General features: G+C 36.6%; 5 protein-coding genes across 10 annotated transcripts; 2 read left to right on the plus strand and 3 right to left on the minus strand.

The window, feature by feature from the left end:
• Positions 1 to 4,480: 4,480 nt before the first annotated feature.
• Positions 4,481 to 7,831, plus strand: LOC101247184 (uncharacterized oxidoreductase At4g09670-like). 2 transcript variants are annotated; one of them, XM_069291692.1, is made up of 3 exons: positions 4,481 to 5,770; positions 7,050 to 7,712; positions 7,749 to 7,831. In XM_069291692.1, the coding sequence occupies exons 1-2, from the start codon at positions 5,300 to 5,302 to the stop codon at positions 7,665 to 7,667; spliced, it is 1,089 nt and encodes a 362-aa protein (XP_069147793.1). In that variant the 5' UTR covers positions 4,481 to 5,299; the 3' UTR covers positions 7,668 to 7,712; positions 7,749 to 7,831. The 2 variants fall into 2 exon arrangements, with proteins under 2 accessions (XP_069147793.1, XP_069147792.1); XM_069291691.1 differs by having other exon boundaries at positions 7,050 to 7,831.
• Positions 7,832 to 8,015: 184 nt separating this feature from the next.
• On the minus strand, positions 8,016 to 13,397 carry pglcat8 (glycosyltransferase). 2 transcript variants are annotated; one of them, XR_011212244.1, is made up of 4 exons: positions 12,214 to 13,397; positions 11,485 to 12,039; positions 8,695 to 8,868; positions 8,016 to 8,595 (listed from the first exon to the last, which is right to left on the minus strand). XR_011212244.1 is itself a non-coding variant. In NM_001247764.2 (3 exon segments), coding segments are annotated over 3 exon segments (1,521 nt in total). In that variant the 5' UTR covers positions 12,948 to 13,261; the 3' UTR covers positions 8,037 to 8,363.
• Positions 13,398 to 16,299: 2,902 nt separating this feature from the next.
• LOC101247490 (pentatricopeptide repeat-containing protein At3g14330) lies at positions 16,300 to 23,454 on the plus strand. 4 transcript variants are annotated; one of them, XR_011212587.1, is made up of 3 exons: positions 16,300 to 18,322; positions 19,688 to 19,893; positions 23,168 to 23,454. XR_011212587.1 is itself a non-coding variant. In XM_069291693.1 (2 exons), the coding sequence occupies exon 1, from the start codon at positions 16,363 to 16,365 to the stop codon at positions 18,301 to 18,303; it is 1,941 nt and encodes a 646-aa protein (XP_069147794.1). In that variant the 5' UTR covers positions 16,300 to 16,362; the 3' UTR covers positions 18,304 to 18,322; positions 19,344 to 19,542. The 4 variants fall into 4 exon arrangements, 2 of the variants coding, with proteins under 2 accessions (XP_069147794.1, XP_004250548.2); XM_069291693.1 differs by lacking the exons at positions 19,688 to 19,893; positions 23,168 to 23,454 and adding an exon at positions 19,344 to 19,542; XM_004250500.5 differs by lacking the exons at positions 19,688 to 19,893; positions 23,168 to 23,454 and adding an exon at positions 19,273 to 19,421.
• Positions 18,780 to 22,638, minus strand: LOC101247781 (cysteine-rich receptor-like protein kinase 42). Its single transcript, XM_069291694.1, has 7 exons — positions 20,950 to 22,638; positions 20,741 to 20,863; positions 20,312 to 20,439; positions 20,015 to 20,225; positions 19,645 to 19,876; positions 19,415 to 19,556; positions 18,780 to 19,308 (listed from the first exon to the last, which is right to left on the minus strand). The coding sequence occupies exons 4-7, from the start codon at positions 20,046 to 20,048 to the stop codon at positions 18,994 to 18,996; spliced, it is 723 nt and encodes a 240-aa protein (XP_069147795.1). The 5' UTR covers positions 20,049 to 20,225; positions 20,312 to 20,439; positions 20,741 to 20,863; positions 20,950 to 22,638; the 3' UTR covers positions 18,780 to 18,993.
• Positions 20,049 to 22,795, minus strand: LOC138339674 (cysteine-rich receptor-like protein kinase 3). The gene is made up of 5 exons (XM_069291547.1): positions 22,681 to 22,795; positions 21,236 to 21,583; positions 20,741 to 20,863; positions 20,440 to 20,465; positions 20,049 to 20,225 (listed from the first exon to the last, which is right to left on the minus strand). Exons 1-5 carry the CDS (start codon positions 22,793 to 22,795, stop codon positions 20,049 to 20,051), a joined length of 789 nt encoding a protein of 262 aa, XP_069147648.1.
• Positions 23,455 to 23,643: the final 189 nt, after the last annotated feature.

Raw genomic sequence — 23,643 nt, forward strand, 5'->3', positions numbered from 1 at the left:
TTTAAGACTCGGAACGCTAAGAGAATGTAAAAAAAGACTTAGAAAGAACTTTGGAAGAGGGCTTGTATTAAGCTTGGAAGCTTTTCTTACAACTCTTGGTTGGATTGTTGAATGAATGATTTACAAATGAGAGGACCTCTTATTTATACTACATCCTAAGGGCCTAAGTGTAAATAAAATTTACTCTACAAGTCCTTCTAATAACTACACTATAGTCCATATTCTAGAGAATTCTATATTTTCTAGAATATGCTAATCTCTTCCAAAAAGATCTAAAGTATTCTAGAGAATTCTAAGGAATTCTCTAGTGTTCTCCACAAAACTAGAAGGTTCTAGAGTTCTCTGCAAATCTCTTCAAGACTCTAGATCCTTCCTCCCCTATTCGGACGTCAAATCAGGTTGGAATTGTGGTGGGACGTCACACTCTCCCACACCTATTGATGTGACGACCGCATCGCATTGCTGCTATGTCGGTATTCGAGTTTTGTCATGCGATCATCGATTCACGCACTCGATCAATCTCTTCTAGCAACTCCCTCAGCTGTTGTCCGATCTCTCTCGACCCGATCTTTCGAACTTCCTCCTTCCTAGGAGGCAAGTGCCTCGGCGGCTTCTCTTGCATCACGACAGCGTTCCCTCTTGGAACCTTCTTCGTGCACGGTGGCAAGGACTTCTCAGCACCATTGTCTTCTCCCGAACTTGCAATGGTAGCTGCAGATGTCATCCTCTTTCTCTTGTCGATCCTCTCGAGCTGCATGGCTGTCAGTCAGACCTGTCCATCCGTCTTTGGTGCCTTAACCATGGGAATCGTACATGGTCCTCCTTTCTCCAAGACCATAAGTTGTTGGAGGTAAGAATCGATCACCGCGTGACACGCCTCGAAGAACTCCTGCCCAAAAATTATACCAAAGAGATCTAAAGTAGCGACAGGGAAGTTGGTTTTACCCTGCCATTCGCCTAGCGTGATGCTTACTCAATGTGCGACTCCACTCATTTGAGTCGGTGGTACATTGACCATCCTATGTTGGGCTTTACTTGGACTGTAATGCAGCCCTAACCTTGTTGCTGCCATCTTCGCCATGATATTGACCTCTGCACCTGTGTCGACCATCGCCCCAGCATGTCTTCCATTGATCATGATGTCGATGTATTGCGCGCCACATGCCTTTGGCTCCGCAGGCCTCGGTTTCGCATGCCTATGCTCCTCATGCCTTGGTTTCTCTTACCTTGGCTTTGTATGTCTCGGCGACTTCAATGGTTGTCAAGTGATAGCTCCGCATAGGCTTATCAAGCCCAACTGCTTAGTCTCCTCGACCTGATCTTGCTCATGTGCTTCCTTCTCTTTCCGCTCTCGCAAGATAGCACCAAGGTTCTTCAGTTCGAGGCACTTTTTGCATAGCCATGCGGTCCACCGCATATGTAGCAACAATCTCTCTTGACAACCTGTGTCTTCCTCACCGTGTTTCCATGTTCTCTGGACTTCTTGCCGTTGGACCTATAGGTATCATGCGTCTGAGGCCGTTGCTCCTCGCATTGCCTCTTGGGTTATGGCCGTTGCTCCTCGCATTCTCCACGATCTCCCCCACCATTATCATGACTACCTCTTTCGTCGTCCCCTCCGGCACTGTAAGACTTCTCCTGCCTGAAGTCTGTTAAAGCTTCGGCCTGTGTGATGGCTTCATCAATCGTCCTGACCCGTCGGTGTTCCAACTCCGTCCTGGCCCAACTTTGCAGCCCATCCATAAAGTGGAACAACATATCTTCATCCGTGAGATTGGAAATCTGAAGTGTAAGGGTGGTGAACTCCTGCACAAACGCGCCCTAAACTTGCGCTTTGCCTCATAGATGACGTTGTTGGGGAAGAACGCCCTCTTGAACTCTTTACGGAATCGCTCCCACGTGTTGATGGTGCACGTCCCCTTCCTGATGTCGGACTCTTTACGCCTCCACCATAGAATGGCCATATCCAAAAGGATACAACACGGCACTGTTGATCTTGTTCTTGTCACTTCTCACCCGACTACACTTGAAGTAGTTCTCCAAGTGCCATAAGAAATTTTCCACCTCTTGCACGTCGTGGACGCCTTTGAACATAGGTGGCTTGGGAGCCTCGACCCTGGCCTCCCTATCATGGTAAGGTGATGCAGATCCTCCAACCTCTCCGCCTTCCTTGAGCGCTTTCACTTCGGCCTTCAGCGTCTCAATCGTGCCAAACGCTTCCATAAGTCGACACTCCATGGAAGTGATGGCCTCCTTCATCTCGAACTCGGCCCACTGGCGTCCCTCCAACTCTTTTCGGACGTTAGCGTTCTCCTCACGGATGAAGTCCTCAAGGGTCTTGAACTTGCTGTCAGTCACGTTCATGCACCGGCCTAAGATCTCAACGGCTTGTCTTGCCACTTCTACCCTTGCGACCCATTCTTCTCTGGCGGTGACGTCTATGGCATCTTCGTCTATTTCTTCGTCACTTTCATCGACAGTCGAGGGTGGGTGAGATGTTAGCGCCTCGCTAGGTGTGAGCTCGGGCAGCATTTCCTCGTTACGCTTTTGATGTTTCTTTCCCTTTCTGTTCTTCTTTCCACCATCCATGCGGACGTCGGTGGTGCTAGCGCCATTTACGTCTTCTTCGTTAGTCATTCTCTTATAATCAAACCTGCTCTGATACCACTTTGTCACGGACTTAGAGTATTTGCTAAGACTCCGTGCGGCACTCGACAACTTACTCACGAATCTTTCACGATTTGTAAGCTCAAGTAAACCTTTAAGACTCAGAACACTAAGGGAATGTAAAGAAAGACTTAGAAAGAACTTTGGAAGAGGGCTTGTATTAAGCTTGAAAGTTTTGCTTACAACTCTTGGTTGGATTGTTGGATGACTGATTTACAAATGAGAGGCCCTCCTATTTATACTACATCCTAAAGGCCTAAGTGTAAGTAAAATTTACTCTACGAGTCCTTCTAATAACTACACTATAGTCCATATTCTAGAGAATTCTACATTTTCTAGAATCTCTAGAATATGCTAATCTCTTCCAAAAAGATCTAATTAAGGAATTCTCTAGTCTTCTCCACAAAACTAGAAAGTTCTAGAGTTCTCTGCAAACCTCTTCAAGACTCTAGATCCTTCCACCCCTATTCGTACGTCAAATCAGGTTGAAATTGTGGCGGGACATCACAATTGACATCTGAAGTAGTAAGATTAACAACTGAACTTGTATCAGTTGTCATAGCTGCAGCCATGATTCTTTTTGCATACAAAAAAAAATTAACTCTAGGCTTAATAGCGGTAGGATCCACTTGGGCAGTAGAAGTAGAAGCAGCATTGGCAACTGTAGTAGTAAGATTAACAACTGAACTTGTATCAGCCGTCATAATTGCAGCCATGATTCTGTCTGCGCATTTTCTTGCGAATCCAAAATGGCAAGATCTGAATATTTTATCCATTACTCTCTCTTTTCTTTTTCACCAGCCTCATCATTTGTCACTTCTTTTGCTTTTCCTTTCCCTCGATCTTCACAAATATACTTCGCCTTTCCTTTATCAACAGAAACCTCATTTCCAATGGGAGTTATCACAAAATCCTTTTTCCATAGTTCCTGCAATTTATTTGCAATATTTATTTGCTGAACGTTACGTCAAAACTCCTTACGAAGGGCACCGTAATTACCATCGTGTGATAACAACAATATTTCAAGTTGCTCTAAATTCTGTGTGGCACCCTCCAATGATCAGCAATTACAATTATCTCTTTTTACCTATTTATTTTTATTATTTATTTCTACTTCAAATTTATACGCTTTAAAAAACTGAAAATGTTTAAAAGCATTACCCAATTAATAACATTTAAGTGAATGGAAGATGAAGAGATCAAAAACTTTTTATATAAAATAGAAATATTTGATCATCCATAAGCAACAACGATAGACTCTTTTCCTCTTCTTCTTCACATCAATCAATTTTTGAATATCATGTTTTTATATATATAAAAAAAAAGGTCATGCAACAAGTGTATCTACACAAAATAAAAGACTTTTTTTGAAAGGATGTTACACTATAATTTTTCCTACAAAAAGATATTTATTGGAAAAAATATTTATTTGATTGTGAAATTCAAGCGTACCTCTTCAAAATACAAGACTTTGTGAAAGAATGTTTCATTGTAATTTTTTCTACGAAGAGATATTCACTGGGGAAAAAATTCATGTGATTGAGATTTTTACAAGGGTGAAACGTGTTCAAAGGGCAAGAAGAATATTTAGAAAAAGAATCCATTTATTTATGGAATTCATATCAAATTAAGAGGAGAATAAAAATGAATTATTTTGGAGAAATAATTAATATATTTATGAAATTCAAATCAAATTATGAAGAGGGTAAGAAAAAATGTGTTTTCTATTGGCTCCAAAATTCCTTTTCATCCATATATTGGCTCCAAAATATCCTTGTTATTCACCTTTGGGTTCAAAATTGATCACTTATTTAATTGTTTTAAAATTTAACTCTTTAAATATTTTTTAAAATACTTAGCGTTCAACTATTGATTATAATTTAATTTATTAATATAATTTATGAACAAACTCACTACCTACTCATTACTAACTAAACCTCACCCAATTAATAATCCAATTATAATATCAAAATCGCTATAAAGACTACTAAAATACGATGAAATTATAGATTCCTAAAAATTACATCCAAAATTATTCGAATTCGAGTCGAAACCCCAATTAAATTTAGATTGAGCCACTTATTTAGGAGGAGACTTTCAATAGGATTCTCTTTCAAGATTGAATTAGAAATTTTATGATAAAAGGTAAAGAAGTAATATATCCCGAATTAATTCATGCACTTTCTAAAAATATAATTTTATAAATATTTATGATTTGTTTTAAAACTTTTAATATATTATTTTGAAAAAGAGTTACCTATGTAACATCACATAATTGAGACGTAAGAATGATTAAGATGAACATAGTCAAACTTTTAAGTTAAAAATATCGATAAACTTAAAATTTCAGCCGAAGTTTGAGTTCGAAATCTAGACCTAGAGATTGACTAATTCATATTCATCTTATAATCGGAGTTTGAAATGGAGACCTTGATTAAAAGATTGACTAATTCATATTCATCATTGGAAAAATGCATTTTCTATCAAAAGATCTTTTTATAGTTAAATTCGAAATCGAATTAAGGAGCCGTCAAGTTTTGTGGCTATACCATATGCCACCTAATATTTTCTCACCAATATCTATCTCCACTATAATCAAGATTCATCAGAAGAAAAAAAAACAAAATCAACAATGTCAAATGATGAAACTCCAATTCGTTTTGGCATCATAGGATGTGCAGAAATTGCAAGAAAAATCTCAAGAGCTATTAATTTATCCCCAAATTGTACTCTTTATGCCCTAGCAAGTCGTTCAATTGAAAAAGCTCACAACTTTGCAATCAAGAACAATTTATTTTCTGATTCTTTGAAGATTTATGGAAATTATAGTGAAATTCTTGATGACCCTTTTGTTGATGCTGTGTATATGCCATTACCCACTACTTTTCATCTTCAGTGGGCAATTTTAGCCGCTGAAAAGAAGAAACATTTGTTGTTGGAAAAACCTACTGCTTTGAATGTTGAAGAATTGGATAAGATTCTTGATGCTTGTGACAAAAATGGGGTTCAGTTTATGGATGCTAGTATGTGGTATCATCATCCAAGAACTGGGAAAATGAAGGAGATGATTCTTGATTCTAACCTATTTGGACAAGTTAAAGCTGTAAGTTTTAGAGGGTGGTTTTTTAAATAACATATCTAGACACCTCAACTTGGTCTCAAACACTCCAACTTGTCCCTATGGATATCTGATGTGGACGTGACACGTAAAGTTGGAGTGTTGAACTGATGTAGTGGAGACGAGTTGAGGTTTTTAGACGTGGACTATCGTAGTTGGATTGTTCAGTTACTTGGTCTCAACTAGCAATTAAAATACTCCAACTTGTCCTTACGGTGTCTCGTGGACACCCAACACTGACTTGACTCATTAAGATGGAGTGTTCAACTGATGCAGTGAGACGAGTTGAGGTGTCTAACATGTGGAGTCTCAAAGTTGGAGTCTTTAGTTGCTAGTTTGAATGAACCTATTTTAATTATAGTACGATGTTCAAATTTACAATTCAGATATATCTCAGTTTTAACTCCGTTATACTTTAGGATAATTTATGTCCATACTATTAGGAATTTTTCCCGCATTTGAGGCATTTGGCATTACCCTCGAGCTTTGTTCTAGTGGTAAGAGGTCATCTTGTATCGTTAGAAAGCTTTCTCGTATTTGGGTTATTTGGACCCTGAGCTTTGGTGTAATGGTAAGAGCTCAGCTTGTACAGTTAGCAAATTGTCTTGTATTTGGGGTATTTGGACCCCGATCTTTGGTGTAGTTATAACTAGTAAGAGCTCAGCTTGTACGGTTAGCAAATTGTCTCATATTTGGGGTAGCAAATTTTCTTGTATTTGGGGGGTGTTTGACCCCCAAGCTATCATCTAAGAGCACACAACTTGTGATGTGTGGGTTACTCGCATGTCACAAGATCACACCTTGATACAGACAAAAGCCTAGTGTTTAAGTAGAGAATGGTAGAGGGACGGGCATGTTATCCGTCGTATTTGGATCTATATTCCATTTGACCTAGTTTCTCTGTTATCCATCGTATTTGGATCTATACTCCACTCCTAGTCACTAAGAAGTGTTATTCTGTCCTCCGGGGGACTGAACTTTACCAATAGGTTCTTTCTCTCAGGCAATTTACGCCCAAAGGTGAACCTTAGGATTTGTACTAACGGAAAAGTTTGCTAACTGGAAGGCAATAGAATCAGCCGATAGGCACAGGCAAGGCGAATCACTTAGATAAGCCACCATCTTATTCTAGGATTCACCAATTAAGGGGTCAGTGGCAATTCTGAATATTTTGATTTATGCATTTTCATGTCTAGATTTTGTTCCAAAAATGTTACTGATGATTATCTAACTAATCTATACAAATGCTCTTTTCTTTGGTAAGATCCACAGCTCATCATCATATGCACCAGGCCAGGAATTTCTTGAAAATAACATCAGAGTAAAACCAGACTTAGATGCCCTCGGGGCACTGGGAGATGCAGGCTGGTACTGCATTGGCGCGATATTGTGGGCTATGAACCAAACTTTGCCAACGACTGTGACTGCACTGCCTAATGTTGCAAGAAACTCAGCTGGAGTTATCTTAACATGTAGTGCCTCCTTGTATTGGGAAAAAGAGGAAACCGTTGCTACATTTTACTGCTCTTTCATTGCACACGAGACAATGGACTTGCGAGTTTATGGCTCTAATGGGACATGTTATCTCTATGACTTCATTATCCCGTTTGAAGAGGACTCTGCTTCGTTCAATTTCACATCTGGTGCTAAGTTTGTGGATCTTCATATCGGATGGAATGTGAAACCTCAGGTAGTTGAAGTAACTTCTCAGTTACCACAAGAGGGTTATATGTTTCAAGAATTTGCCAACCTGGTTAAGGCCATTAAAGTTTCGAGAAGCAAACCTGAGAGCAAATGGCCTCATACTAGCAGAATCACTCAGCTCGTGCTCGATGCTGTTAACAAATCTATAGACACCGGTTTCCAGCCAGTTCATATGTAAATGCTAATGCTCGTTTATAATTCTTTAGTTAACGTTAAGAAAAAAAAGTATCGAAAAAACAGCATATTATATACCATGTGTAAGAGAGTTTATGTATGGACCTTTAACTTGATCAAGATGATTTCTTGAGCTTGTAAATCATCAAATAACTTCTTAGTTCCTTATCTTTTATCATTGTCTTTTACTCATCTGCTATCTCACAGATCAACTTAAATCCACGTTTATGTACTTCCCAAGTATGCAAATTAAGCACACTGATCTGAGAAAATAATTTGAATTATCTATATAGATACTTCAACTCCTGGGATTTGAATAGTAAAGTATCATTTTAAGGCATCAAACACACTATTTTGAAAAAAGAAAAGAAGATTTTGAGCATAAACTTTCTCATCTCTAGATGTTGTCATTACATATATAAACTCCAAGCCATGAATACAAAGCTTTTGGCAAGAAAGGAGTCTGGTAACAGTGACAACAACAAAATCACCAACACCTTCTAACTCAGAAACAATTCAATTACACAAAAGACTAAAGACCAAAAATAGGACAGAAGAAGTGGGAAAGAATACAAAGATATAATTGAATGAAGGACAGGTAGTATGTATTTTAATTGCTATTGTAAGAAATGCCTTCTCCTATTTACGAGACAAAGGATAGTAGCGTGGTTTTCAAACTTGCTGAATTCACAGATGATTATTACTTGTTCTCCGCTGATTGCCTGGTTGAATGATGGTCGTCAATGTTCTTTGCTGCGTGCTTTCTCTTTCCCCGAGAACTACGTTTTCTTGATCGTGTTTTTGGTGGGCGCTTCTCGGTGTGCTCTTGCATAGTGACCAACTTTTCACCAGAAGGAAGCTCTGGAGGAACATCCGGCCATGGTGTGCGTTTTGCTGGGACAGTCACATCTAGTGGAGGGTCAATGATCCATCTGCATTTCAGATATGAATTAGTTATATTACATTCAGGTGAAAGTCACCGATTTGTGTTTGATCTATAAAATTGAAGCACATGGTGCTGAATACTCAACAAGCACTATCAAAAAGGGCAGCCCGACGCACTAAGCTCCCGCTATGTGCGGAGTTTGGGAAGGGTAGGATCACAAGGGTCCATTGTGCGCAGCTTTACCCAGCATTTCGGCAAGAGAGTGTTTCCACACCTCATTCATCTTTCTCCAAAATCATTCTAAGCCAAACTCAACCACCTGTTGGACTTTAACAGTCTAAATCAAACTAAATGAATGGTATTATGGAAATGGAAATCTAGCAACATAATCAACTCAATGCCAAAAGTCATAAATAGACCCGAAAACATCAGAATCCCATAGGTGTCTACTCCAAGAATGGGCACAACTATATTTATGCCTAAACAACAACACCCCATCGTTTATATCTAAACCAGCAAAGCTACATTGTAGTCAAACCAAGTCCAATTTCCTCAACTACCACTTAACTGTCACAGGCAGAGTAGTTCACAACCAAACTATGAATAGATATATACATGTCCAAACAAGACATGTCATCCAGATTGTCATTACGACACCAATTGAAAAAGAATAAAAATTCACTCACCATCCTAAATCAATACTAAATGGAAGGCAGATATATTCATAACGAGAACTAACTCGAGGCCCCACTTCCATTGGGTCACCTTTTACTCCCATCTTCAAATTGATCTCTATCACAGTGAGTAGTAGTAATAACTATCTACTGTATTGCAAAAGAACAAGGAAAAATCTAACCACTAAATTGCTCTTACAGGATCAACGACTACCAAGAAGAAAAGTTGTATGTTTCCATTAATTTAATTCTTGCATCTGGAGTAATTGTGCTTCAGAAAGAGTTAACCGGTTGCACTAATTAAGAAAACACCAACTATCATAAGTCACTTCCCTAATTCAATCATTTCCAGAAAAAAACATCTGGAGCCCCATAGCAGCATGAAGACATACAAAGACATTCATACTGGCAAGTGGCAAGTGGCAAGTGGCAAGTGGCAGCCAACACTATAATGTTTGAGCGAATTTTTCTTTTTATTAATTGGTAAAAATGTTTAAGCAGATTTTACTAAGAGAAAACCAACCAAGTGAGCAAACTGAATAACCCTATTGCTATTGAAACATTTGGTGGATCAGATCTATCCTTTTTCAAGATATATATATTTTATGATGATGGTGTCAGGGCCAACTATCCATCCTTGTTTTCAATAAAGCCTCATTCCGAAAACATTTTTCCAAATTTAAGCTTGACACTGGTAATTTATGTGAGAAAAGGAACCGTAGTGTGGATAAATTGGGACGGAGGAAGTAGCAAATATGGGCAGGTTAGTGGATGATGAATTACAGATACTGCGAAAAAATCATACGAATGTTCTTCGTGGAAACTGATTCAACTAAGATGGATTCCCTTTCCAAATGCTGTCGGTTTTGGGAGATAAATGGAAGCAGAATCAGATTTTGGGAAGACGGACCATCTGAGGACCATGAAGAAAGCTTCCAACAATCTTTATCCTCCCCCCAGCCCCCAGATTGGAGTGGGCGTATGAGTATTGAGATATGGCTAATAAATGTATAAATAATATCCAAACATGTATATAATACTAGTATTTTGTTCTACTAAATATATCTTATACAATTGCAAAGTTTTCTTAATATCTTATATGAACTAAAGTTGCATTTCTTAAGTATAACAACAATTACATCTCAATCCCAAACAAGATGGGGTTGGCTACATGAATCTTCACTGCTCATGTTTTTTCATTTAGGATAGACCATTTCATAAGTATATTTCATACATTAAAAAGTTCTTTAATAATTTACTTTTTTATGAATGTTTTCCAATACTTCTTCCAAACCAATAAATGGAATCGACCAGTCACATGAGACCCCTCTGACATATAATAACTCAAGAAGAAGAAAGGGAACTCTGGAAAACTTTGGTATCTTATGAAGGTAGGAAGACCAAACAGTAAGCATTTACTTCAACCTATAGGAACTGCAGGTCATTATGTCTCTTGAGGACACATGTTGGACTATCCTAGCTCCTTTAAGGAATAAGGACCGTGACGCAAAGTCGCAAAGGCAACAATAGAAAAGTTGGCGAAACTACAGCAAAGGCGACCGGGTGGACGCCTGGACGGGCATAAAAAATTAAAATTCAAGGAAATGAAAGAGAGAGAGCAGTCAAAGTATAGTACTTTGTTTTTGCAGGCCCGGGACTTTGACTGTTCGCAATAACAACTCTTCCAGTAGGATACTCATAGATGGATTGACTTTTGTAGACTGACTAGTGGTCCTTCTGTTTTCAGCTTGAACAGTCTTTGTGCACCATCATAAATAAAGACTCTTGATACCTTATTTATTATTTTGAAACTGGTAAAGTATTATATTGATAACAAAAATCTGGTACTGAGTTGTTACCAGAGAATTACAATGTTTGGACTCCTGATCCTTACTTGTCAAAAGACTGAATATCAAAAATATTATGTGGTACTACTTTTTCATATAAAATTGTCCTTTTACTATTAGTTCCTAGCTTTAATGAGAACATTTATATCATTCTAATGTCATTCTCATTTCTGACATACCGTTGTTTCATGGCTCTGGACTTAAAAACGGAGAGAAATGGCATTATAAGAGGATCTTTCATGTTTTAAGAACAGCTGAGAATCATGAAACAACACAATTACGATTTTGCTTAGTGATCAAGGAAACAGAAAAGAATGATATAGACATATTAGTTAAAAACAACAAACAAGATTCAATGCTATGAACATTCAAAACACAATGCGACATGCAGCAGGATAGCACTATTAAACTAACCTGGCAGGGAATTTGCTGTCTGCTCGTGCTTCAACCCGTAGCCACCACAGCATAATTTTGCGCCCACAACTTCCGAGAGGCTCCACCATTGAAAGATCCTTCAGCAAAGATAGAGGGTTCTCAACATCTTCCCTGTCTCCCACTACATCATCCAAATCCTTAACCCATTCAGGCTTATCTTCAGCATCTTTCCAGACTAATCTGGAATTCAACACAAAGCCAGCCCACTCAAGCTTCCTTGGCAGCACAACTGCCCTGTCACCAATGTATCTGGCACTCTTCTCCACGTATTGAGACGAATCAAAGGTGTGCCAGCCAACAAAATGATCTGACGAATTACAAGCTGGACCCTGAACTGGCAATTGCAAATTCTTATCTTCCTCTTTCTGAACTGTTGATATCTCCTCCTCCACACCACCTGAATGAGCAAGAATGCCCACCGATAGAGCACCAATCCATTTCACTTTCTGAATCTCATCAAAAAACTCTAAACTATGCATATTACTATCATCAGCAAATATCACTATCCCATCCAACTTCTCTTCTCTCACATATCTGTTCCGTCAAACAAACACAGAGCACACTATCATGTTTAATTTCTAAAATTATCAAAATTATTCTTCACCACATACATAAAAACACAATACAAGAACTAAAGTAAATAGCTATTAGAAACAAAAGTTCATTTTTTTAATCAGGTAACAAGCTATTAGAAACAAACTTCTATACCTCAAAGCGCGAAGTCTCATTTTTGCCTCCAATTTATGGCGATCTTCCCACAAAATAGGCATCTTCTCACGTAATCCAATGTGAACTGTCTTCAAACCCGATTTGGCGATCAGTGAGGCGGTCTCATTAGTTGTGCCTCCAGCTTCCACCACAATCCACACAACATTGTATGGCACATTCATCAAAGAATGCATCACACCTGTAAGATGCAAAGTCTGAAAAGTTCTCACATATGTTGGTGTTACAGCAATTACAGTCCTTGGACTCTTAACACCATACTGTAATCTCTGCTCCCTTTGAACTATCTCCATTATCTTATGTGCCTGCATCACCTCACTCGCATTCGGATGAGGCCAAGGCCTTATTAATATCCCATGCCGTCCTACCACCACCCGGCTACTCGACACCGATGTCCTATTCAGCTGATCTTCCCCACCGGAAAATGACGTCATTTCCGTCTTAACAGCTACATCAGCACCCGGATCATGAAACAAAGAGGTCGCTGAATAAATACTGTTTGGAGTAGTAGCTGAGTTAGTAAACAAAAGAAAGAACACCAAACGCGAAAATCTGAAACCCAGAACCAAACTGATCAAACAGCAAACCCCATGAAGCACAAGCCAGAAAATAGTCGCTGGTGACTTTACAGACCCATCTGACGACGAATCTAACGCTGACGAACCTCTAAAGCTATTGCTCCGGCGACCTTGCTGTAAAGCTGCTAACTGCTTCATTTCTCAGTATAATCAAAAGGGTTTCAAGATCTCGAAGTTTTAGACTGAAGCAATGGAAAAAAAGAGTGGATTTGAAGATTTTTGAAGGAAAAGCGTTAGTTGAGAAAGTGTTTGGTGAGAAGTTAAAGAGTTTTAATCAAGAAAGAGATGTTACTTTAAGCTTAAGAATCCAAAAGGGTTGCTTACTAACTATGTATTATATTCAAAATTCAACAATTGAAAGAGACGCCATGAACGAACAGTGGAAGAAGCTTCAGAGGAAGACTGAAAAACGGATTCGGGTCACAGGTAGGATCCGAATAAGATGGGATTTTTCAGACAGCAACGAGAAAGAAAGGGGAGAAAATCTAGAGTTGAGAAGGGGTATTTTAGGAATATTTTTTATGAGATTATTACTAATAAATTCAAATTAGGAAAGTTAATAAAAGTCTTTTTTATGATGTTTCGGTTAATGCATTTTTTTGTTGTAATTGCTATATATTCTTTATAGAATTTTTTCTTTGAGATAAATATTGAAAACATTCCTAAATTCGGTGCAAGCTATAAGTTTCATTTTCGAACTATTGACGGCCTTAAAAATATCATTTTACTTGACTATCTAAATTTAGATATATCCCCGATTAGTTACATGACATATCGAGTTGTCTCAAACTTTTGTAGGAGTATAGTGCTCTTAACAAAAAATCGAAATAAGTGTTGCAAATATTCCTAAAATTGACGCACTCTTGTTGAAACATTAAAGGTGATTTCAGTTCAGTTAATCAAGTAAATTGATGTTTTTAAGAAAGACAATAGTTTGTGACAAACTTATAATTTGTGTCGATTTTAGAGGTATTTTCAATACTTTATTATATTTCTTTGTATATTTATTCTGATTTGATATACTTGAATCGAGGGTCTTTCAGAAATAGTCTACTTACCTTCACGAAATAGTTATAAGATCTATGTATATTCTATCTTTCTCAAATTTACTCGTACGATTTCATCAATTATATTATTGTTGATGTTGATGGTGTTGTTAAGTTATTAAAGATGTTTTGTTTTGTTGCAAAACTAATAATGGAATTAGTTGGTACTTTTTCCCTCTTAATTAATTAGGTGATTAAGTAAGCAAATAATGATGCAACTAATTGTGCTCAATAAAATAAGTTAGTATACTTACTTGTAGGGGTGTTTATGACTGTTTCGTCTAATTTTATATGTTATCAATTTAATTATTAATTTGTAGATATATTAAATTAATAATTTAACTAATGAGATATTCATTATTAGTTATGATCTTATTAAATTATCGATTTAATCATAAACAAATAACTTGAAAATTGAGCAAACAGTCCAATAACTAAATATACAAAAATGTCTGAAATTTTAATCAAATAAATCAATATCAATAATATTTTCTTCAATATAATTTATTTATTAAATTGATTATGGACACTAATATTTTACTGCTATGTATTAATATTTTAATGTGGGTTGACATTTTTTTTTTTATATCTCACTATGTATTTTCATTAGTAAGTGTCACTATCAATAATTTTATTTTTAAAATATTACAAAGAAAATTATGTTTAAAGTCCATGAGAAGAGGGGGGAAATGGGGAGGGGTATTTTTGGAAATTCATTTCGAATTAGTATAAAAATTTGGAAAGTTCTTTAAGTTTTTTTTTTTTTTTGGTAACCAAACTAATAATAGAACTTATGGTGGGTGATTAAATAAGTAAATAATTGTGCTAATAAATATTTTTTGTAAAATAAGTGTACTTGCTACTACTATATATTAATGTCTAGATCCATTGTCACGATGTGTTTCTTTCCTAGTCATAGTAATAACCTTATGGCTACTTTTGTATCTTATTAGTTATTATATATATACTTTCTCAATTTTCATTGTTTAGTATTTGAAAATCAATAGTTGAATATTGAATTTTCACAATAGAAATTAACATCGGTAAGCTAACTAAGGAAGGTAAAATGCTTTATACCAACATTTTTTTGCTTCATATAATTTGAAATTGAAATTTCTAATTAAGCGATAGTGTAATAATAAATATTTCATCAAACTCTGATAACATTTTATTTCTTATAGTCACCCGATCTTTTCTTTCTTTCTTTTTTTTTAAAAATGTGATTTTAAAAATTATTTAATAATTTAGGTAATGAAGTCAATAAGAAAATTATTAATGACATATATTAGAATCAAATTGTTGTGATGTGTTTGGTAATTGTGGCCTGTGGGCACAACAAAATATTGAAGACAGGATATTTTATTTCTATGTTTGGTTCTTTTTTAAAAAAAATAAAATATAAAATTGAGGTTGTAACTCATGTTTTTTAAAATATAAGATGTGAATATTGTATTTTTAGAAGGCATAAAATAAAAAGAGAAACCAAAATGAATCCATTCTAATATTTTGGATAGTCAATCGTTTTAGTTAGGGGTTTACATTGACCTTTTTGATTTTTTTGATTCGATGAACACACAAAAAAAATCAAAAATATTTATCCGAAATAAATATTTTAATTTATTTCTTGAGTTTATATTTACAAAGTGATATTTTGCACAACTCTCATGCATATAGTGAAGCTCACATGAAAGAAAGTGCATTAACATTTAGATAGTGTTGGACAACACAAATATTCCATCTATAACAAGAGTCACGAGATGCTTGATGTTCGGATCGAAGTCATGATCGAATATAACACTTGTTTGATAAAGTTAATTAATAGATAAAGTTACATTTTTACTATTTATATGAATTTTAAAAATTAATAATAAGCGCTTAATCTAAACCGTTTGATTTGATCAATTTGCACTCATTAGTCATAATTCATTGGCTTATTGAAATAATTATTAGAGATTCAAATGATGAATATGTAAGCATTACAACTTATATATGTAGTCTTTTTTTTAAAAAAAGAATCAAAAACTTTTGCGTGCATTATATTATTTGCTCTATGTATCAAAGTCGATAAGATTCAAAGATTATGCAGGGTTACTACTTCGCTTATCCTATATGTATACATTCTCATTGTAATAAATATGAATCCTCAACGCAAATACTCAAGTAATATATAATTATTGATAGCTTAATTACAACGGCAACTCTTATATTATTGAATTACAAAAGGAAAATACTGAAACAAGTAACTAATTATAGGAATAAGAATATGAATAAGAAGTTTAGACTCTAGAAGAAAAATTAAGAGGAACATATCGTTTCTTCACAATATGCCTGCCCAGTATATTTCGTTCGATATAACAAGTGTCATTTTGTATACGAGATAAGGTGAAATATGTGAAATTAAATTTGAGATTAAATTTATGACGTATTTGATAAAAAAATAAAATAAAATATCGCACATAAAATGTACTCTACCATTTCTTTTACTGTAACGAGCTCTTTCACCACCAATGGCGATTCCCGCCATTTCTCTACCAACTAACTTAACTGTCACAGCCACCATTAAAGCCAATTCAAGCTTCAAAAAGCTTAACAAAACACCCACAAATCCCTTCAATTCATCTCTCAAATCTCTCACCAAATCCGGAAAACTCGACGAAGCTCTTCTTCTGATTGAATCCCAAAAATCTTCTCAACTTGACATCGAGTCTTATTCGTCACTTCTCCATGCTTGTATTTCGAAGAAATCAGTAGAACATGGTCACAGGCTATATATTCACCTTCTTTTGAATTCAAACAAAAGTTTTCTCAACGACCCTTTAATTTTATCTAAGTTAATCACCCTTTTCTCTGTTTGTGATCAGCTAGATGAAGCTCGTCGTGTTTTCGAGCACGCGATTGGAAATGGGAATCGACCCGAATCAGTTTGGGTTGCAATGGCAATTGGGTATTCGAGAAAAAGGTGTTTTAGGGAGGCATTACTGGTTTATTCTCAGATGTTGTTCCGGTCAATTGAACCGGACAATTTCGCATTTTCCATGGCTGTGAAAGCTTGTTCGGGGATATCGGATTTGAGGGTTGGTAGGGGTGTTCATGCTCAGATTATTAAAGCTGATAAAGAAGCTGATCAAGTTGTGTACAATGCTCTTTTGGGAATGTATACTGAGTGTGGGTGTTTTTGGGATGTGTTGAAGGTGTTTGAGGAAATGCCTGAGAGAAATGTTGTGAGTTGGAATTCGTTGATCGCGGGTTTTGTTAAGAAAAGACAGGTTTTTGAAGCATTTGAGACTTTTAGGAGAATGCAGAATGAGGATGTGGGATATAGTTGGGTAACTTTTACGACGATTTTAGCTATCTGTTCTCAGGTTACGTACCTTTATTATGGGAGAGAGATACATTCACAAATTGTTAAATCAACTAATGTTCCTGATGTTGTTTTACTAAACTCGCTTTTGGATATGTATGCGAAATGTGGAGTGATGGAGTATTGTAGAAGAGTATTTGAAAGAATGAAATACAGAGACATAACATCATGGAATACCGTTATCAATGGGTATGCAATCAATGGATTGATGGGAGAAACAATGAAGTTGTTTAATGAAATGGTCAGTAGTGGAGTTAGGCCGGATGGTGTGACATTTATTGCCTTGTTGTCTGGCTGTAGCCATGCAGGGCTTGCGGATTTAGGCGAGGAATTGTTTGAGAGTATGACTGGAGATTTTGGAATTCGACCTTCCTTGGAGCATTACGCTTGTCTTGTTGATATATTAGGTAGAGCTGGGAAAATTAAAGAGGCACTGCAAGTAGTGGAGAAAATGCCTGTCAAGCCTAGTGGAAGCATTTGGGGCTCACTGCTTAATTCGTGCAGACTTCACGGAAATGTCTCTCTTGCAGAACTTGTAGCGGAGCAGTTATTTGAAATGGAACCTAACAACTGCGGGAATTACGTGATACTGTCAAACATTTATGCAAATGCAGGGATGTGGGAGGGAGTTAAAAAAGTGAGAGAGATGATGGAGAATAAGGGAATAAAAAAGGAGGCGGGATGCAGCTGGATACAAGTTAGAAATAAAGTACACACTTTTATGGCTGGTGGTGGTTTTGAATTTCGTAATTCGGATGAATACAAGGAAGTTTGGGATGAGTTATCAGAAGCTATTGAGAAAATTGGGTATAAACCTGATACGAGAGTTGTCCTTCATGATGTAAGCGAGGAAACAAAAGCAGAGTGGATATGTGGGCATAGTGAACGGCTTGCTACTGTATTTGGTTTGATTCAAACTGGTTCTGGTATTCCAATTAGAGTGACAAAAAATATTCGTATTTGTGGTGATTGTCACTCTTGGATGAAGTTTGTGTCCGAAATAACAAGAAGAAGGATTATAGTGAGAGATACAAACCGATTCCACCATTTCGACCAAGGGAAATGCTCTTGCAATGAATACTGGTGATCCTCATAGTTGTTATTTTGTAAGTACTTCCATCAAGATCTTTTATCTTAACTATGTACTAAATCAGAAAAATATTGGTTCTTTCGAAACACATTCTTGTCATTTCTATGAAAATTGAACGTCTTGCTGAAAAGATGGAGTTCTTTGCTTTTCTTTTTACAAGTTGAAAGAATTTTGTGAACCCGGAATTTGTTGTATTCAAATGAGGCTTTTTCTCAGTTCCAATGAGGAATTCTGACCATCTCATCTAATTGATGTTAAGAGAACGTTTTTATTTACTTAATTATGTCTTTAATATTCCCCGTCATGTGCACCAACATGTGAAATTCTTCTTGATAATGAGCAGCAGATCTCCGCAAGTTCTAATATTACCTTTAATTGTATGACCATCTCATCTAAAAGATTGAGTTGTAAGAGATGATATACTTATTCGTTTAATTATGTTTTCAACAAATAGATTGCAAATATCTTTAAACTTCTCATCACTTGCGGAGGGCGAATCTTGACCATAACTTCAACTTTATACATTTTTTATAGCTTCACACTTCCCATCACACTTAAACTAGTTATAAAAATCATCTATATTACAACCAAGCAAAACAAACAAACAAAAAGAACGAAAAGGTAAGGAAGAAATTGGATTCTAGAGTGTCGACATAATTTTCATATATACAGTAAGCTCTCATGTAGCTAGCGGCCAGTGATATCAGTAAAATTGTTGGTTGCATTAGAAGCTGATGATCCAGTAGTCATGGATGAGTTTGCGATTGTTATCGTATCCATGCTAACAAAATTAGGCCTGCTAGGAGTTCTTCTATCTGCGCTACGATCACTTAATAGCATGACAACAATTTCAGCCACGCTTGGCCTAAGATTTGGAGGTGATTGTGTACAAATTAAGGCAATCTCTATGATTTTCTTGACTTCTTCTTCGCTGTATTCACTGACATCTAAAGTTTCATCCACCAGTTTTACATGCATGCCAGCTTCGTGAAATTTCCACGCCTATTTTGACAAAGTGACAAGTGCATTTCGAATAGGAAAGCTTTGTCGGAAGAAAGAACTTAGTGATAATATGAAAAGAAGATGAAATTTGAAAATGAGAACAGACCTGTTCAAGGAGATATTCAGTTTCTTGCATATGATTGCTCCTCCATCCACTGATTATTTCAAGAACAACATCACAAAAGCCATGGACGTCAACTTTCTCTGTTAGATGCCCATGAATTGCATATTCTGGTGCAGTATATCCCCTGTTTCAATTAGATCTCATTGATATGTTTGCTGTTCTCATAATGTTTTTACTGATGTAAGGAAAGAAACTCGAGCAGTTTGACTTACAAGGTACCAGCAAACTTAGTGCTGACATGACTCTGATCCCCAGGTAAAAGTCTTACAAGCCCAAAATCAGCAATTTTTGGCTGGAATTCATCGTCTAGTAGAATGTTACTGGATTTTATATCTCTATGGATGATGCAGACGTGGAATTGCTCGTGCAAGTAGGTAAGACCACGAGCTGTGCCAATGATTATATCATACCGTTGCTTCCAGTTGAGCATCCCTTGTTTGTCACCTGCAAAACCATGAAAGGTAGGATCTGTTTAAATTTTTATTGAGCATAAAGATTTGACTCGACTATCTTCTCAAAAAAAAAAAAAAAGATTTGACTTGACTAGGAGAAAAAATAATTGGTCGTATAGACAAAATCAACCATTTAAGTATCTTCCAAGGCTTCCATTTGCCATTTATTGATAAATAAGTACTATCTCTGCTCCCTTTTTAGAACATCCCAAAAGACGGATGAGATTGCGATGATGGACGTTGCTGATAAGCCTAACTTCAGTATCAAAATCTGCTTTTGCTCTGCTAGATACCATTGCTAGCTCTTTAACAGCAACTACATGTCCATTTTTCAAAGTTCCCTGTTCAATAACATTAATATCATCCTATGAACTAAATTTGAAGGATAAATGAGTAGGATTCGGTCAACTGTTTCAGCATAACCTACCTTGTATACATCACTAAAACCACCTTCACCGAGTTATTACTTTCATTGAAATCTTTTTGTAGCAATTTTTAGATAATTCAATCTGTAGTTCACAGGACCTCTCAGCTCTGTTGCTCCCAGTATATTACCTGAACACGAGCTACGATATCAGTTACTACATAAATAAACATAAGGACAAATGAAAGAAGAAAAGAAAACCCCAAGTTCCATCAAGGCCAATCACAAGGGGCCAAGCAGAGGAACTCAAGGACTTATATAATGCTTGTTCTGACTTGCAGAAAGTGATTCTATTGGTTTTCCAATATAGTTATCATCTACTTCTTTGAAATTATTTGTGTTTAGCTTCATTTGTTGCTTTTAATTCTTATCTTTATCTTGTTTCATACTTTGGATCACATCAAAATGATAAGGTGATCTTCCAAGTTTTACCTCTTTCTGGTGTCTGTGGTTTTCTTGATTGTCTATACAATAGGAACACAGCCAGTACAATCATAAGAAGTCCTACACCTCCAACTACACCCCCAATGATGACTTTCTTCTTGTTTGAGCTTCCTGCATAAAGCACCGCCACCAATTTTAAGTTCATCTTAAAATGAATGAGGGATAATACATAAGCAGACGCTCAAACATGGCCACACCTGGAAACTAAGCAGACCAACTATGAGAGTGTACATCTAGACACATCAACTTGATCTCAACTGACAACTAAACACTGCAACTCATCAGTTGTCCCCTGTGTGTCTCTGGACACCCGATGCTGGCGTGGAACATAAATTTTGGAGGTGTCTGGATGATCATTTTGTAAGTTGGAGTGTTCAATTGACATGGTGAAAACGAGTTGAGGTGTCTAGATGTGCTATGCCAATCATGAATTAATAATAGTAAGGTTTGGAAAAAGAGAGCTCCATGTCCTTCCTCCTTCACCAAGGGATGATCTGATATCAGTTATCTGGTTATCAGGAAAAAAGTCTCTATTCGAGAATCTTATAAAACAGGCTCCATCGAAAGCCCTTCCTTCCGCATGTTTAGGCGAACAGCCTTTTATGTTTGTATATGCCACTGTCAAGCAATCTTGGCAGCCGCTTGCAGTGATGGTTTCAGCGCATTGTGCTACTCCATAGACAGTAACACCAGCTTCTTTCTTATTCATGGCTGCAAAGAAGCTACAAATTCTTTGAGTTCCCATGATAAGATCATTCAAAAGCTCTAGTGCCACAAGGTTCAAAGCATGCGTCCAATGAGCTGTTCGATTTCCACAGAAGTCCTTATTTGCTGGACTTGAAAAAATGCATCATTAGAGTATTAGAAGTGTTTGGATCACCTTCTTACTTTCTAACATAATCAACCATTTTCATGCTCATGAATCTTCTTAATACAATAACATACCCAGTGTAGTCCCACAAAGTGAGACCTGGAAGGGTTAAGTGCATGCAGACCTTACCCTTACCTCATAGGTAGAGAGGTTGTTTCTGATAGACCCTCGGCTCAAGAAAAAACGAATCAAAGCAATCTAGAAAAAGAAGTAACGGATGTGGAAACATAACAAAGCATGCTGTACAGTAACTACATCAAATCAAATCTTCTTTTAATAACTTGTTATTCACTGCTACCACTATGGGCTTCAACCTATAACAATTAGAAAATAGGCTGCTTCAGAAAGTGGATGCATATTGCACATAAAAAGGTAAGGAATACTTCTACTTGTCACAGTGTTGAGTTTCAGTGACATTTTTCCTGTGAATCAAAGATTACCAGAGGAATAAAGAGGATTTCATACCAAACAAGATTGTTTAATTGAAATAACGCTTTGAAATACTGAAACTAATAGCTTAGTTCTTACTTGAATTAATGTCAATAATGACTAAAATATTGCTAATATGATTATCCTGATTAAGCTCGAGGCTGCTGCATAGTATTTACTCTTTCTGTTTCAATTTGTTTGTCTTATTTTCCTTTTTAGTTCGTCTGAAAAAGAATGCCTCTTTCCTTTTTTTTTTTTGACAACTCTTTGATTCTAACTTTTCACATGATATGTTTAAGACCATAAGATTAAAGGACATGTTGATACATTTTACATATCTTTAGTTTAATACCACAAGATTCAGAAGTCTTTTTTACTTTCTTAAACTCCGTGCCAAGTCAAAATCAAACAAACAAAATGAAACGGAGGGAGTAGTACTTAAAGGTTCAGTATCGATACAGGAAACACAGCTTTTGACATATACTTTCTGCACATGACCATAGCATACACAGAATGTTGTGTGGTGGCAAAACGTTTATCATGTTTAGACAACTGGTTCCTTAAATCACCAAAACTTTCATTAAGCCTTTTGAAGAATCAGGTAAATTTGTTGCATTGTATGTACTACAGCCTTCGTCTAACAGGTTGGTTTGTGGATCGGAAACAACTGGCTTCTGCATCGCTAAACAACAGTTAAACGCCACTGTGAACAACCAGCTCCACCACCAGACGTACTTAGCCATGTCTGAGAATTTGATCCACAGAAATTTTGGTTATAATGCAATTGAAATGACTAAAGGTTTGAAGGGTAGATATTTATTCCATGTGTTTGGGCAGGGTCAGAACCAGATAGAGGCTAGGAGGTTCATCTGACCCCCTTCGACAGAAAATTACCCTGTTTATATATGATTTAGATTATTGTCCCCCCTTTAACGTCTTCGTGTGTTAACTGTTCATATTTTGATCCCCTCGGTGAAGACTTTGGCTCGGCCACTGTGTTTTGGGTAGGTTCAAATATACCTCCGAGCAGTTTTGGTCCTTTATATTTGTCAAAAGAGAGCACTTTTGGTTTTCGTCCAAAAATATTAAACTGATTGTGGTTATATATTTAACAGGAAAAAGGATCATCTAGCCGGAAGTCTCGACTCGAACTTGGAGCAAGGTATGTGCAAACCTTACCCTACCTCGTAAAGCTAGAGAAGTTGTTTCCCATACACCCTCGGCTCAAGTAACACATCTCAAAGCAGTTTGAGAAAAGGAATACAGAAATGAAAGCAGTAACAACAACGAACTAAAGCACAATAATATTTGTTTTGGAGACTTTCTTGGTAAGACTATGAAGATATATTACTCCCATGTAGTTCCATTTTAATAGAGGATTACACAATACTTTCTATATTCCAGTTAAGGATGATGAAAAAAGGCACCATTTTATATTAAAGCATAATTTTATTTTATTTTTTTGCTTTATCCGCGATGACTTTGTCATGACATGTTTAATACCACAAGTTGCTAAAGTCTACTTTTGTAGTACACATCGACGCATAAATTGAAATGGTGGAAATAATTCTCTTGTTTGTTATTTCTCTTA

Source organism: Solanum lycopersicum, chromosome 11 (genome assembly GCF_036512215.1).
Source record: "Solanum lycopersicum chromosome 11, SLM_r2.1".
Lineage (NCBI taxonomy): Eukaryota > Viridiplantae > Streptophyta > Magnoliopsida > Solanales > Solanaceae > Solanum > Solanum lycopersicum.